This window comes from Sinocyclocheilus anshuiensis, unplaced genomic scaffold (genome assembly GCF_001515605.1).
Source record: "Sinocyclocheilus anshuiensis isolate Anshui unplaced genomic scaffold, SAMN03320099.WGS_v1.1 scaffold2100, whole genome shotgun sequence".
NCBI classification, from domain to species: domain Eukaryota; kingdom Metazoa; phylum Chordata; class Actinopteri; order Cypriniformes; family Cyprinidae; genus Sinocyclocheilus; species Sinocyclocheilus anshuiensis.
This window is the reverse complement of record NW_015542563.1, coordinates 271,932-289,820: the sequence shown is the minus strand read 5'-3', so window position 1 is coordinate 289,820 and position 17,889 is coordinate 271,932. Positions and strand designations below refer to the sequence as shown.

Below are 17,889 nucleotides of genomic sequence, written 5' to 3'. Positions count from 1 at the left end.
GAGTGTGTGTGTGTGTGTGTGTGTGTGTGTGTGGGTGTGTGTGTGTGAGTGTGAGTGTGTGTGTGTGTGTGTGTGTGTCTGTCTGTCTGTGTGTGCGTTTGTGCGTGCGTGCGTGCGTGCGTGTGTGTGTGTGTGTGTGACAAAGTCACTGGTTTAGTAAACACCAGCTTTATCATTAATGCTTTGTTTAGGATTTATCCTTACCATAAACCGGTTCATGTTTCTGAAACAAGATTGTTTTTGGTTTGGATCGACAGAGAGCGAGAGAGAGAGAGAATAAACCTGTTTCAGAGTGACGTCACACCGAACCTGCTGATCCACTTGAGAACCATGAAAGCTTCAGAACATTACAGAACGTCAAACACGTCGTCATAATAATATGTTCCTATCAATGATTGATCCGGTTGAGTCCGTTGATCGTGACGCTCTGCTGCCCGCTGCTGTTTATATCCCACACTTCTGCTGATCAGAGGCCTATTTCAGGCTCAGATGAACCATAAATTGTGAATTAATCTGATATTAAGAGCCTCATATTTTTTTATCATGGACTGGTGTTGATTAATGCGTTAATTCAGGGATTGACAAACATTTTCTAACATTTCAAGTTAATATAACAATAATTTAACATTTAACAATTTAATATCTCTGATGTAGGTTAATGGTTGCATGACATGCAGGTAATAATTTTATATGGATTGTTTTTATAATTATAATTATATATTGTATATATAATTCATATAATATTTTAAATATACCATTTATTTATTTATTTAATATTATTATTTAATTATTTTAATTTTTTACATTATTTTAATTAAATAATTATAATACAAATAAAACAACATTTGTAATGAACAAATGTTGTGTATAAATTACACAGAAGCATTTAAGTGCTTTCAATCCTTTGGACTGCATGTAAATTATGTAAATATGTAAATGTGGGTATTTAAATTCTGCAGGCCTGCATAAAGCATTTTCATTATTTGTACACAGAGCTGAACTGATGGTAAATCCATGTTTTATTGTGCATGTGATGATTCACACAAACAATAATAGTTATAGACATGACCAGATTTTGGGCTGTTTGGTTTTTCATAATGTCTTCTTTCAGACTGCAGTGAAAAGAAAACATCCAAAATACACTTTCAGGTATTTATTTTATTAGATTTCAGTTTTAATCCATATTTTCAACGAGTTTTTTTTCTCTTTCTTACATACAGCAACTTAGCAGTTTTATATCTATATTCTGGAGGTTTTTACTGAGGGGTTTGTTCATATTTCATTCACACTGATGCATATTTAACATTTTATTCTTTAAAAACATGGCAAAAATGTGTTTGATTTCTGTCTGTTGACAGTATCTTCTGATTTACTTTCAGATTTATTGGAGAAATCCAAAATCCCCTCTGGAAAAACCTTTAACTCTAATATGTCAACAAAATCAAACCATGTATTTAAAAAAATTGGAATATTTAAATATTTTAAAATATATTTCAAAAACTGGCCAAAAAATATATTTACTAACAGAAAGTTTTAAAATATATTTTCATAAACATATTTTTTTAACCAATATATTTTGTCCTCTTTTTAGTATATTTTTTTGTAAATATATTTTTAAAAAGCATTCAAAATGTATTTTGCCCTCCATATATTTCAATCCAAGAAAATGCATTGACATGTCATATGTGAAGAAAATCTTTATTTGTTGTCTATAACAGATGTGAACATATAAACATTTGTATAAAAATAAATGTATAACTTGATTTTATTTGTATTTTATTTATTGTATTTTTTTAGGGGGAAAAAAGCAAAAATGTCTTGCCCCTTAAAATACATTTTGTTAAGTTGAAAATAAATACATTTTGATTTTCAAAAATATATTTACCTTCAGTGTTTACAACATATTGCATATTTTACCAGAAGAAAAAATCTCTATATGACTGACTTTATCCAAAATTCAGGTTACTGTTTGTATGCAAATTAGTGCATATTTAATAGGATAATGTATCATTTGCATATCTAAACAACATTTCAGAAAACTTGTAATGTTTTTTTGCAATTCTCAACTGGGGAAGTAGCCTATAGTTATATTTATACGGTACTTTTATTTTATTTTATTTTACCTGAGATATCTTGTCTCAGAAATCCTTGTTTTAAGAGACTTAAAACAACATTATATTTTATCATCATCATTAAGTTTACTATCATATTACTGTCACGTGCTCGCTTTAAACACACCGTAAGTAAGAACTGGCTCTCTATAGTGAATGTGAACAGAGTGCGTTACTCTGCTCCGCCGCTAGAGGCCTCGGTTGGTCCCTCATCGTGCCCCGCTGGTAAAGCGCTTAATCCGCGGGGGGCGTCCGGTTGTCCCGCACCCGCCCGTGACACGGACTCTCGCGCTCAGCACGGCACGGAGCTTCTCCTCTTCACAGCTGATCGGTAACTCCGCGTCTGTCACATTTCCGCGAAGGCGTGTGTTGTAGTCGTTACCGGGGAGGAAGGACGCACTTGCTTGGAGACGCCGGCGGCCCGTGCATGGACGCATCATGTCTTCGTTTGTGTGCCGGGTTCAGTTTCTAGACGACACCGATCCGTTCAACAGCACTAATTTCCCGGAACCGACCCGAGCTCCTCTCTACACCTTCAGAGAAGATATTCCTCTGATTAACCAGCTCGCAGGGGTCCACCGACTCCTCAAAGCCCCTCACAAGGTCAGATCACACTCAACAAGCGCGCACAAAGTCATCTGTGCTTTTCATTTCACTAAAATATAGATTAAAGCATTTATGTTGATTTCATATTTACTTAATAAATGTTTCATTTCAGTTCATTTTTCAGGCGATATTTTCCAAAAATACCGTCTAAAATAATAAATTCGATGTAGTTTATATATATATATATATATATATATATATATGAGGTCAGTTGAATGAGTTTGTGGTTGTTTTAAAGCGCGACAGGTGCGGCACTGAGCCGCATTTAGAGCCGCTCATTCATTCTGATTTATGAGTCCGAGTTAACCCTGAAATAACTCAGAATAATAGAATTATTTCGGAACAGTTTACTGTAGCTTCAGACACAACACAAAAGAAGATCATATTTGATGCATCAGGCTTTTACGGCTCGAATATGTAGTAAAAACAAATTTTTTTTTTAAATTAATTTAAAATAAAAAGAAAATGCTGAGATATTTGACATACCACTGGAAAATATGTATTTGTTGTACTATAGTATTATAGTACTTTCAGGTTTGTTTTTTTCTAATTACTAAGATTTATTTCCAGCGTGGCTTTTTACATTTTAAATTGTTTTAATTAATGTTTATTAAACCTCATCAGGCTTTTATGGCTCATATAGTCTGATAGAGCGAGAATATGTAGTAAAAACAGCTCAGTTTTATTCAGAGACTCAAAAATATGAATTTGCATCAGATGCTGATATTAATATGATGAAATTCCGATGCTTTTAATGTAAATCAGTGAGATCTTTATAAAATAAAATGCTATAAATCTCAGTTGTGGCTCCAGTAATAAGATGAGATTGAAATGCTCTAAACATATAATGCAGTGATTGAGAGCTGAAGAAATAAAGGCTCCTCAGAAGATGTGAGATGTTCTGGAGGCTTGTGAAGATCATTCCTCCGCTGAGGAACAGTGAAAGTAAAGCTTCTGGAAACAAACGCTCCTCAAAAGATCCTGAGGATCAGATTTGAGACTCTAAAACATGATTGATGGAGAGTCAAGTAAAGCTGAGCTGCTTCAGTCCAGTAAGTGTTCATCTGGAGATATTGCTGCAGTTATTCTGACGCTTACTTGATCAAAATCAGTCAAGATTTGACACGAGAAGCTCGAGCTGAAGCTGGATGTGTCTACAATTACACTAAAAAAGCTTTGACTGAATAAAACACTCAATCAGAGACAGAAGACATGAGGAGATTGAGTGTTTTGATCAAGTTCATCATTTAGAGCCTTAGAAATTCACATATCAAATGTGGCTTTAACCATTTTAGTTGTGTTTTACTGTGTTTATATTCATAAATCTTAGGAGTGTGAATGAACAAACTGCTCCTATCACAGTGTCAGGTGTGCCAGAATAAATCTTTAGAGTATTAAACATTACTGCAGATCAGACGCATGCTGTTAGTGGAGGTAAAGGGTTCAAACCGCCAGAGTAACTGTGACAGATTATTAGGTCTTAAAGGACATTTACTGTTACACACACGTCGCATAAACCGGAATTACAGCGCTTCATCTCACATTACACGCCGTGTGTGCATTACTCTCGTACTTAAAGCAGTAGTTTATGCTAGGTTTGTAGTAGGTTTACAGTAGGTTTGGAGAAATGCAGCATTGCATCAGTGTCTCAACAATGGATGCTATGCAGTGAATGGGTGCCGTCAGAATGATGGATTACTTGTGATGTTTTTATCAGCTGTTTGGACTCTCATTCTGACGGCACCCATTCACTTGCAGTGAACAAGTGATGCAATGCTACATTTCTCCAAATCCAAGACTGAAATAAAACCATTTAATGCTGCCAAAAGTGTAAAACCATCATGAAATAAATGTATACAAGAGACAAATACAGCAAAACTAGGCAACAGTAGATTAGCATAATGTTATTATACATTATATTATCACACATTTTAATTATAATGGATTCAGTATGACTTAGTGTGTTTTTGTAGCTGATGTTCTGTGATTTGAGCTTCACTGGTTTGATAGAGATGTTTTGTTAAGCTGACATCTGTCCGTTTGTTTTCTGTGCATCCCGCTCTCTCGTTCTCTCTGTTTGCATGTGGCGCTGTGTTTTTCTGTGTCAGTCTGTCATTTGAGTCAAAGTCATGGCCAGTAATTGACTGTTTCGGTCGAATCTGTAAAATTAAACAGAGGTCAGTGCTGCTCCCAGAATGCCGCTGTGCGACGGAGTTTCCTCTCGCACACACATGATGATGATGATGTTGTATCTTCCTCATAATGCTGTATAAAGCTGTCAAGCCGAAATGAATCAAAACACCCAAGTTCTACATTTTCCTACTTTTTATTTTCTGTTCAACACTGTATCAACACTCAGTCAATAGCTATAAATATGAATGCTTATTATGAAAATATTAGTGCTTATATTTACATTTATGCATTTGGCAGATACTTTCATCCAAAGCGACTTACTTTGCATTAATTGCAAACATATTATCATGCATTCCCTGGAAATCGAACCCGTGAGCCTGATGTTGCAAGTGCCATGATCTACTGTTTGAGCTTCAAATGAAAAATGATTAGGCTTAAATGTAAGATTTGTGTATTTGAATTGCATATAAAATACCCCTTCATTTGAATGACACAGTTTCAACATTAATAAATGTAATGTGATGCAGTCATACATAAATGAAACACGTCAGATTTCTGTAATAGAACTAATGAAATGAATGTGTTTTAAATACACGTTTTTAAATACAGAATAACTAGGCTTATTATTAATAAATCCGATTTGTTTCAGTCTCATACATTTGAACTAATTGATAATTGCATGTTGCACATCATCATATTTTAACCATCTTCATACTTTTTAACTGAATAAATGTAATTGTTTTCACAATGAATAGATTTATGCTGATTCGAAGCAATTTGAATAAATGCAAAATAAAATTAATGCAAATAGTAATAATGCAAATAATAAACTATGCTATGATTTGAGAGTACGACTGATAAATATGCATCACATTTAGTTAATTAGTTTTTATTATTATCTTGATTGAGTTTTTATTTTTACATTTTCTGTTTTCATTTAAATTTTAGTTAAAATTGTATTAATTTTGTCATTGTTTTTATCATTTTTATTAGTTTTTGCTTTTTTAAATGTCTGTATAATTTTCAATAATTTTTATTTCTGTTTTAGTTATTTTAGTTCTTCAAGTTAAACTAAATGAAAACGGCGACTAGCAGAAATAAAAGTTTAATATTTTATTTCATTTCAATTAGTTAGGGTTAGATTCGGGATAAGTTTGTGTTAAGTTAGGGTTATGTTCAGGCTAAGTTGCGGTTAAGTTAGTGTTAAGTTGTGGTTAGGTTAGGGATACGTTTATGTTAGGTTCAGGTTAAGTTGCGGTTAAGTTAGTGTTAAGTTGTGGTTAGGGATAAGTTTATGTTAGGTTTAGGTTAAGTTAGTGTTAAGTTGTGGTTAGGTTAGGGATAAGTTTATGTTAAGTTAGGGTTAAGTTGTGGTTAGGTTAGGGTCTAAGTTTATGTTAGGTTCAGGTTAAGTTGCGGTTAAGTTAGGGTTAAGTTGTGATTAGGTTAGGGATAAGTTTATGTTAGGTTCAGGTTAAGTTGCGGTTAAGTTAGTGTTAAGTTGTGGTTAGGTTCAGGTTAAGTTGCGGTTAGGGTTAATTTGGGGGTAAGTGTTTTGTGCGCTGCAGTAAAGGACAGTCGGACAGTGGCTCATAAGAGTTCAGCCTTCACTAACTACCACTTACACTGTGGATGAGATTCAACCGGATCTATTTATAACCCGAGAATGTGAGACAGACGCTGTAGTCAATGCAGGAGATGTTTGACCAGAGTTCAGCTTTGTGTCGTTTCTCTCTGTTGTGACAGGACTGATCTTCACTGCACTGCACTCCCATTATCTCACTTCAGATGGTAATCTCTTCAGTGGCTTTCATACATTGGAATATATGTGTACTATATTATCACACAGCTCTAATCTGATAAAGGCATGAAGATATTAAGATATTAATATACATTAACATCATAATTTTCTGTAAAGCTGATTTGAAGCAATCTGTATTGGGAAAAGTGCATATAATGTATTTACCAGTCCAGTCAAGTCAAGTTTTAGTGGTATTTATCATCAATAAATCCAATTTGTTTCAGTCTCATACACTGTAAAATAAAGATTTTTTTGAAGTTGGAAAATAAATAAAGATTATTGGAATATGTTTTACAAAAAAAAAAACTATCTCAGTCTTTCTACTTTAAAATTTCATGTTTAATTCAATGTTTCACTTGATGTTTCTTTGTGATTATTTGTACATTTTTGCTGGCAATTTTTGAGTGAAAATGGTTTCTACACCCAATTATTTTCAGTGCATTTTAGCTAATTAAATATTTCTAGTCATATCTTAGCCTAAACTTTTAAATTTAATTTAATTATTTTTACTGTGAACAGATTTATGCTGATTCTAAGTGATTTGAATACATGCATTTTGAAAATATTTAAATAAAATCAAAAAACGTTTTTTGAGTGCACTAAAAATTATTTTTCAAATGATAAATAAAGATTATTGGAGTACATTTTAAGAGAAAAAACTTCAGTTTTTATGTTTAATTCAATGTTACTTCATTGTCATTTCTTTGTAATTAATTGTGAACTTTGCTAGCAGTTTTACAATTAATTAGTACAATTACAATTAGTGAGTAATAGTATATTTAAGATTTATGTATTTGGATTGCATGTAAAATTTCCACCCGTTTTGATTACACAGTTTTAACAAACTAATAAACTTATTTATTGAACTTATTTAAGAAAATTAACATCAGTTTGTAATTCAGCAGATGTTCAAATCCCACAGATACACATTGATTTGTGCACATTTTCTTCAGGAAATGTAAAGATTTGGTTCATTTGTGGTTCATTTAGTCTTTGTGAATCTGTATGCATCAGTCCAGATACATTTATGAGCGTGTGTGTGTGTGTGTGTTTTGTAACGCAGTTGTTAGCAGGTCCAGTGTTTGAGTTGTTCTAGTGATCGGTTGGTTAAACTCGGCGTCTGACTCATCATGTGCTGGTTTGAGATGGGTTAGATGATTGTTCGTCTGCTGATGCTCTCAAAGCGTCATCTGAGTATGTTTAGTGGTGCTTCACCATCACTACTCACTGTAAACTGAGACGTGAAGATGCTCTTCTTCATCCAGCAGGTGCAGCGTGTGATTAATGTGTGATTGATCGTTGGTTGTGAGACACATTCTTGAATGAGCTGAGTTTGTTGGTCTGAGCTTCATATTAAATCAAAGCTAACGTCTTAAGCTGGAAAGCGAGTGTTTGATTAGGGTTTGGCGAGTTCAGACTGCTGAATATCATACAATGTTTTGCTAGTTTGTGAGTTGTTTTCTTAAAGCACAAGCTGTCGATGTGCATTTCAGAGCAATTTACCAAATATCTTGTCACCCTCAGTGTGTTTTTACCAGGGGTCGACCGATTATCGGCGCCGATATTAAGCTTTTTTTTATGGTTATCGGTATCAGTCATTTTCAAAACCGATTTGCCAATAAAATCATTTAAAAGCACTTAAAGACAGTTTTTGTCAGAGCCCTTGTTATTCTTCATTTTGACATTAATTTTAATTTTTACACCAGACATACTGTATATATCACTTCAAGATATCGGTTATCGGTCTACTTGATCTGTAATAATCGGTATCGGCATCGGCTCTGAAAAACACATATCGGTCGACCCCTAGTTTTTACATTTGTACACTAAAGTGAGCTAAACATGACAAAACCTCAAGGAACAACCTTTTTTTGATAGAAGCCTTTACCAAATGTATAAAAGTACAAGTTAAATCCAGTTTTTAAAAAAAATTTATTTTCGTAACTTCCATTCAGGGTTCTTTATCAGGGTTATTATCAATGTTGAAAACAGTTGTGCTGCCCAATATTTTTGTGGAAACCATCGTACATTTTATTTTTCAGGATTCGCAGATTAATATAAAGTTCAAAAGAATAGCATTTATTTGAAACGGAAATCTTTTGTAACTTTATGTCTTTACTGTCAATTTTGATAAATTTAATGCGTCCTTGATGAATAAAACTATAGTTTCCAAAATCGCTATGATGTTATGTAGAGACGCAATGACGTTACTATCAATATCAGAGACTGCTAAATTGTCTCAAGCAATAATTTTGATCAAACAATTAAATGTCTGTTGTCTGCTCTTATGTCCCCACCAATGCCAAAATCAAACCTACACCCTTGATATACTACGTTACAATACTACACACTAAAAAATGGTGCTAGATGACACTAAAAGTGGTTAATTGGCTAGTAATCATAGAGGAACCACTTTAAGTGCTACAGAGCACCATATTCAAAGCTGCTTCATCAATGTAAAACCATAAGAGGAACCCAATTCTCCTCCTTAGATTTTAGAGGTGTCTCTCCACTCACATCTGTTTGCTATGAATGGGAATTTATACACTTTTGAATCACTTTTATGCTTTTCTGAGGCCAAAAAGTCTCATGTCGGGCCCTGGAATATTTCTTTATGGGGGGCCTTGGGGACAAAAAGGTTGAGAATCACGTTATCTTCAGGAAATACAATGTTGTTTTTTTAATCCTTTCCCAACTAAACTAATAGACTATAAGAGAGAGTTAGAAAACCTTTAAAGAACTATACAGGGGCTTAACAGGTACTTTGTATGGCAGTGATTATATATAGCACCTTAACAACCCCAAAGAACTGCTGAAGAACCTATGTTTTGGTGTGTGTGTAGTATTTATGAAGCTGAACACTACAGGTCAGCATTGTGGGTCAGTGATCACCCTTCCAAACGATTCACAACACAAATCAAACACGAGCTGAAGGCTACACGTGTTAAAACGTTAGTACGCATGACTAAAGAGTGCATGAGCAGCTGCGCTCCTGACAAACACAGGTGTGCATATAAATAAAAGCACACACTCATTTACTCAGCTCTCTGAATGGGGAAACTCCACAGACTTCCATTGTTTTAATATGCAATTCATTTGCATTTACACTAGCAGTTAAAAGTTCTTTTTTTTTTTTTTTAAGAAATTAATACTTCTCTCCTTAAATATGAAGAGTCGGAACAACAGATCATCCAAATTTCACAAAAAGCTTATGGACGTAATTATAATATAATCAGACCCTGAAGTGAGTTGCTGTTTTTGTCTCTTCTGAGGAAGATTCATTCACTTGTTTTGAACACAGAGAAACTTTGGTCAGATGTATTTAATGTTCATCCGAACTCATTTTGTAATTGACTTTTCTTTCTGTTTTAAAGATGTTTTCTTTAGATTGTTGGACTACTCAAAAGAGAACATAGGAGAATATAACTTCATTGATTTGTGTTTCCTTCTCGCTAAATTTCACATCAACAGAAATCTGTCTCAAGCTTATGGACGTAATTATAATATAATCAGACCCTGAAGTGAGTTGCTGTTTTTGTCTCTTCTGAGGAAGATTCATTCACTTGTTTTGAACACAGAGAAACTTTGGTCAGATGTATTTAATGTTCATCCGAACTCATTTTGTAATTGACTTTTCTTTCTGTTTTAAAGATGTTTTCTTTAGATTGTTGGACTACTCAAAAGAGAACATTGGAGAATATAACTTCATTGATTTGTGTTTCCTTCTCGCTAAATTTCACATCAACAGAAATCGGTCTCTAAACCTCTCTTTTCTTTATTCAGAGTTGATCTAGATGAGTATATAGAAACTATCTAAAGTTCTGTTCATCCTAAAGCAGTCAAAACTGCATCTCTATATTTATCCTGTGTTGAGGTGTAAACGTAAATGACTCACTCAATTGAATCGGTTCCAGCGTAAATGTCTCATTCAATTGAATCGGTTCCATCGTAAATGACTCACTCAATTGAATCGGTTCGTCTGTTCCTCTTTTCTCGTCTTCAGTCATGTTTACACGACACTGTCAGCACTACTACTGACTCAGCTCGCTAGTTTCATGACATTAACTGAAATAAGTGATAAAAGTAGGATGTTTACAAATAAAATATCCATATTTCCATTCCAAAGATAACATCCAACACAAATCTATAGAGCATATTCAGGTTTACTGTTAACTAGTGAATCACTCCATTAATATGACAAGCTGCAGCTCAAAATACATGTTAGATGGAAACATTGTGCTTTATGCCTTAATTCACTGTATTTGAAATACTTTGACACTGTAGTTCAAAAATACCACTGTCTCTTGGATAATAGTATAATAATGTCACTGATTGTAATGTGTGTGTGTTTCTGCAGCTCGATGACTGTGCTCTGCAGCTCTCTCACACTGGTGTGTATCTGGATCTGGAGTCGACACTGGATGAGCAGAGAGATGAACTGGAGGGATTTCAGCAGGACGACTGTGCAGGGTGAGACGCACACTATATAGTGCACTATACTGCACTTGTGTTAGTATTATCCTGTGTGTGTGTGTGTGTGTGTGACAGCGGCTCTCACACTAATCACCTTAACAGATTTCCTGAGAGAGAGAGAGTGAGAGAGAGAGAGAGAGAGAGAGAGAGAGAGAGCGGGCGAGGGAGGTGTATGTGGTATTCTAAGTGCACTCAGTGTGATTTATTGTCTCTGTTGAGCGGCTCTCTTTCACTGCAGTATACAGACTCGCTGCACCTGCACAGACAACAGTGTGGTAATAACACACAGCTCGTGTGTTTGTGTTTTGAAAATGTCTAAATAATCAAAATTCAGTTTGAAAACGGGCAGAATTTAAAGTCACGTTGCGGTTGGAGTAGCTGCAGATTAGGCCTGGGCGATAAAACGGTATCGGTATTTATCGACGGTACACCTTCTTCGGTAACGATATAAAAATGTTCGATATAGTGCACGATATAGACACGTGCTATGAGTGACGCAGACAGCACACACATACACCAACATGAGTGCTGTGCCTGCCTGTGATGCAGAGATTGTGAATAAAGAATGAATATTAGTTTAATTTAAAATAAACATTTGCATTTGAATGTTAGATGTGCATCAGGGAGCGTCATCAGTGGCGCACGAGATGCTGTGACGATGATGTAAGTGACGTTGTTGCATTTTAATGTTTTGTTAGTCTAGCCCACGAGACGCGCCATGCGTTATTCATTCTAAATATTAGAGAAATATAGAAGCTCAATGCGAAGAAGATCTTGATTAGGTTCAAACAGAAACCAAGCCATTCACACAGAATGCATATTCAGCGCGTTTTCTAGACGGACAAATATTACTGCTTGCACTCGCGTCACACACAAGAGATGTAGCCATGCAAAGTTAAAACAGTTTAAACGTTTAGAAAACGCGTCATGAATTTGTGAAGGTTTATTCCTTTTCACTTCGTCTCTTATGTTTTTAATGCAGTCTGTGTGAATGGCACTTCGGCTCTTTGTATTAAGCAATGCATAAATACATTATGCTGTTTTGTTCATAATTGTTTATGCAATTTACGAAATTATATTTGATTTATACGAGTTAATTTAGACGTAATGCACATTTTTTTAATTTCCTTGCGTTGTGTTGCATTATTTTGCTCATTGCGCCCTCCTGTGGCCTCGGGAAACAAGCCAAAAGTTTAACCTATTTAATCTGCATATAAAACATTAGAAATTACATATTTGTTTAATTTTTATTTTGTGTTTGACTGTTAAAACAAAAAATATATATTTGTTGTCTGTCTCAATAAATTGGGTTAATTTAAAAAATGCAGTGGTTAAATGTAAACATTTTTTTCTATTGCTCCTTGTTTTAAAAAAGGTTATAAAATATGTCAATAATTATTGATACCGAACGATATGAAACATTATATCGTTGATACATTTTTTAGCTATATCGCCCAGCCCTACTGCAGATTATGCTTTATTGTGACTCACATCTGATTGAAAAAGAACAAATGTGGGGCGGGGCTTGGTTCTGTGCATCACCTGCTGATTGGATGTTAAGATATGGGCGTGGCTATCAGAGGCGTGAAGGGGCGGAGTTTAAGTGGATTTCATGATTGGAGCTGTAGACGTCACCAGAGAGCAGCAAAATCTGCTTGTTCTGAGTTTAACATGCGCCAGGTTCACTTTAGTGAAATGTTAAAATCTTGAGGGTATTAACGTTTGAACGAATTCAAAATATTAATATTAATTTTGTAACTTGTAGTCGGGATTATTATAGTTAACTAAAAAAAAATATATATAATAAAAAACTTTAAATTATTTTATTTCAACTGGTTGCCAAGGTGATATTTCTCATTTTTGTTTAGTTTAACTTGAAGTACTAAAATAACAAACTATTAATTCATAATTATTATATTTAATTTATTTTAAAAATTCATTACTTGATATAAAATAAATGTTAACTAATTTAGTTCAACCTAAAGTACTAAAATACCTAAACCAATAATTAATAATTATTATAATTAGTTATTATAATAATTAATAAAAAAAATAAAAAGAAATATTTTAACCATAAAAACATTTTTTTGTTACTTGAAAAAATGTAAATATATTAATATATAAAACTATACATACATACATATATATGTGTGTGTGTGTGTGTGTGTTTTAAGGGGGTCTGAATACTTTCCGTACCCACTGTATATATATATATATATATATATATATATAAAACCTAATAAGATGACATCACATAAGACGAAATGGAATATATAAAAATAAAAACAAATTAAAAATATAGCTGCAAGCAGCAATTAAGTGGCCAAGTACAACAGAGCGCAAATTAAAAATTGCGAACAATCTTGACCTGTAGAAATTAAAATTTTGGTATGCATTCGACTCAGTATGAGCCACGGAAACAGAGGAAAAAATAATTTTGCTTCTTGCCCTCAAAAGTTACTAGCAGAAACATGAGTGCAAATTTGGCCTGTTGGTGGCGCTAGAGAGTTTGAGATAGAGACTCCAAATTTGCTATGGGTAATATTGAGACTGTCCTCTATCTGTGTGCCAAATTTCACAACTTTCCCACAAGCGGTTTTATGGGCTGCCAAAGACTTCCAGAGTGAAAGAAGAAGAAGAACCTGCTTGGTCCCTAAATATTACATATATGTACAACATGTATTTCTGTCTTTATTTGAGTAGAATTAGAGTTATTAATAAAATAAAACTACTACTATTACTACAAATTTGATTGCTAAAATTTTATTTCTACAAATCACTTTGATTGGGTTCCTAAAATACCAGTCTCAGTTTACGGATGAGAAACGATGAACATTTCCCTGTTTAAGGCTGGGATTTGCTTGCGGACTCCTGGAAGGTTTTTCAGTCTTTCTCATATCTGTGATTCTAGGAAAGGTGAGTATCTGGACTCGTATCTGCTGTAGGGTCAGTAAACACGTCCCTCACTCAGCACATCTGGGAGAAAATGTGGTTTGGAAGATGTTTTGACAGGAAATGATGTGATGGAGAATCACGGTTTTATTTTGGAAGTCTGATCATGTCAGTCAAGCATCAAAAACAGTCATAATGTAGGTTTTCATGATCATTTTCATAATCCTCCCAAATGCAAACAACCTCTGATTGGCTGATCTGCTGCTGTAGTTGATTAGGTGTGGATATTTATTTTAATTTTACATTATTCTGATTTAATAATTTTTATTAATTGTTTTATTTTGATCGTTTTATTTTAAAATTATTTAAATTTTACATTTTATGATTTAATACATTTTTAATAAATTGTTTTATTTATATATATATATATATATATAAAACGTTTATATGTAATATATTTTTATTTTTACATTTAATTTAATATTTTATATTTATAACGTTATTACATTTTATTTTGTAATTTTTAATTTTACATTTTTTATGATTTCATAATTTTAGTAATTATTTTATATTTTCGCATGTAAATCTTCATCTCTGAACCAGAAACACGGGCTCCCCTTAGAGCCGGTTTTGGCAGTTGCATCACTCAACATTGAGGGATACATGATCATGAAGGCAGAAGTAGTAGTGTAACAAAGCAGAAATTATGACATCCTTTGCTTACAAGAAACGCACCTGAAGCCCACTAGTAGGAGACCAATTATCCCAGGCATGAAGCTTGCTGCCAAAATCAGACATGAAAAGTATGTCTCAGCAATTTTTGCCAAACCATCATTGCTTATAGAAAATACCTGCATTGACTGCTCTGACAATAATATTGAAACTATTACCATCTCTCTTGCTAACATCTCAATAACGTCAGTCTACAAACCACCAAGCTAACGTCAGTCTACAATCCACCAAGTTCCACCTTTGAATGGAACAACATCCCACTACACTGCCAGAGAAAACACCAAATAGTCATTGGAGACTTCAACTCCCACAGCACAGCTTGGGTCTACCATGACTCAAACGTAGACGGCAACCTGATAGAAGAATGGGCTCAGGTTAAACGTCTAACATTAGTACATGATGCCAAGTTACCACCATCTTTTAACAGTGGCAGATGGAATTCTTGAATTAATAAGCGCCCAAAGAAGGGAAACCTGGCAAACATTAACTTCTCAAAGAACAGCAAAAAAGCATGGGCTGTTTTTAAAAAGTTAAGCGGTGACAAAATCACTCCCCCAGCCGTGACCAATGTCACTCCAAATCCAATTGCTTCACAATTGATTGAAAATGGCGGCAGCCATGGAAACAGGAAACCCTCTGGGTTTAAAAGCTCCACCAAGCTCTGTAACCATGGTCAAAACCGTTCACATCTCACAAGACCATTCACTAGAGCTGAGCTTAACTTAGCCATGAAACATCTCAAGAATGGTAAAGCTGTTGGCCCGGACGACATCCTTACTGAGATACTTGTAAACCTAGGTGATAAAAGGAAACTCCTGGCTCCTTGGCATGTTTAATAACTGCCTGACCACATGCAATATCCCACCAATATGGCGCAAGGCAAAAGTGGTTGCCATCCTTAAGCCGGGCAAGGACCCCTTATCACCAAAAAGCTATCGCCCAATTTCTTTGCTATGCATCAGCTTCAAACTCTTTGAGAGACTTATCCTCACCAGACTGACTCCCCTCACGGAAGAAAAGCTTATTAAAGATCAGGCTGGCTTCCGTCCAGCCAAGTCTTGTTCAGGGCAACTGCCTTAAGCCGGGCAAGGACCTCTTATCACCAAAAAGCTATGGCCCAATTTCTTTGCTATGCATCAGCTTCAAACTCTTTGAGAGACTTATCCTCACTAGACTGACTCCCCTCACTGAAGAAAAGCTTAATAAAGATCAGGCTGGCTTCCGTCCAGGCAAGTCTTGTTCAGGGCAACTGCTGAACCTTACCCAGTATATTGAGGATGGCTTCCAGAAAAGACTTATCACTGGGGCTGCCTTTGTAGACCTAACAGCAGCATATGACACAGTCCAGCATCGATTGATGATAAAGAAACTTTTTGACCTGACACTTGACTCAAACTTCTGTAAAATCATACAAAGCCTACTAGCTAATCACAGATTTTATGTGATGTTCAATGGGAAAAAGAGCCGGTGGTTCAACCTGAAGAATGGCCTCCCTCAAGGCAGCGTACTTGCCCCGACCTTGTTTAACATATATACCAATGATCAACCCCTGCCATCCAAATGCAGCAGATTTATCTATGCTGACGATCTGTGTTTAACAACTCAGCAGAAGGCCTTCCCAGACATTGAAACTATTATAGAAAAGGCCCTATCAGAGATGTCTGTATATTATCAGGAAAACCACCTCAAGGCAAATCCGAGTAAAACCCAACTTTGCAGCTTCCATCTTAATAACAAACAGGTAAAGAGACAGCTGAAATTAATATGGGACGGACTAGAACTGGAAAACCATCCTTTTACCCAGTCTACCTTGGAGTCACCTTAGATTGTACGCTGTCCTATAGACAGCATATCATCAGACTGAAATCAAAGATCAGCACAAGAAATAATCTTCTCAGGAAATTAACCAACAGTAAATGGGGAGCTGACCCAAACACAATTAGAGTATCAGCTCTGGGACTATGCTACTCTGTAGCAGAATACGCATGCTCTACCTGGAGTAGATCATGCCATGCACAAAAGATTGATACATTAAGAATGGCCTCCCTCAAGGCAGCGTACTTGCCCCGACCTTGTTTAACATATATACCAATGATCAACCCCTGCCATCCAAATGCAGCAGATTTATCTATGCTGGCGATCTGTGTTTAACAACTCAGCAGAAGGCCTTCCCAGACATTGAAACTACACTGTAAAAAATCCTATCAGAGATAACTGTGACGTCTACTCTAAATTGGTCTATAGAGAGCATATCATCAGACTGAAATCAAAGATCAGCACAAGAAATAATCTTCTCAGGAAATTAACCAACAGTAAATGGGGAGCTGACCCAAACACAATTAGAGTATCAGCTCTGGGACTATGCTACTCTGTAGCAGAATACGCGTGCTCTACCTGGAGTAGATCATGCCATGCACAAAAGATTGACACATCTCTCAATGAAAAATGCCGGATAATCACTGGCTGTATAAAAACTACTCCCACACCCTGCCTACATGTCTTGGCCGGAATAGCACCTCCAGATATAAGAAGAACTGCTATCAGCAATGAGGAACGGACCACTGCAGAGACAGATGAAAGGCATATGCTCTTCTCCCACCAAAAGCCAATAAAGCGTCTTAGGTCCAGAAAAAAGCTTTATGGATACCACACAAGCCATAAGCACATCCTGCATACCACAAAAGCCATAAGCACATCCAAGAAAGACTTTATTGAAACTCTTTGGCTTGATAGATGGAACGCCATTTGTGTGGGGGCAAGATCTTGGGAAGCCAGAGGAATCATCCCCGTCGATTGTCTAGCCAGCGGCAACAATCAACCATGGCCTATCTGGAAGACCCTCAACAGGCTACGAGTAGGCCATGGAAGATGCCTACAAATGTTACATGCTTGGGGTCTCTCACCAACCAGCAAGTGCGAGTGCGGTAGCAAGCAAAATATGCAACACCTCATGCAGTGCAGCCTAGCACCGCAATGCTCAGATCATGATCTAGCAGAGCCCAGCTACCACGCCATCAGTTGTGCTACACACTGGAAAGATGTAATATAAGATCGTAGGACACGAAGAAGAAGAAGATCATACACTCTAAAAAATGCTGGGTTAAATACAACCCAGTGCTGGGTAAAATAGGGACAAACCCA

The 17,889-nt window shown here is 35.6% G+C and overlaps 1 protein-coding gene across 1 annotated transcript in view; it reads left to right on the top strand.

Annotated features, from left to right (window-relative positions):
• The first annotated feature begins 2,357 nt into the window (after positions 1-2,357).
• fhod3a (formin homology 2 domain containing 3a) overlaps positions 2,358-17,889 on the top strand; it is a 75,227-nt gene continuing 59,695 nt past the window's right edge. The window contains exons 1-2 of the mRNA XM_016494066.1: positions 2,358-2,714; positions 11,009-11,121. Of these exons, the coding sequence (XP_016349552.1) occupies positions 2,550-2,714; positions 11,009-11,121 (278 nt within the window). The 5' untranslated portion in view covers positions 2,358-2,549. The remainder of the gene's footprint in view (positions 2,715-11,008; positions 11,122-17,889) is intronic.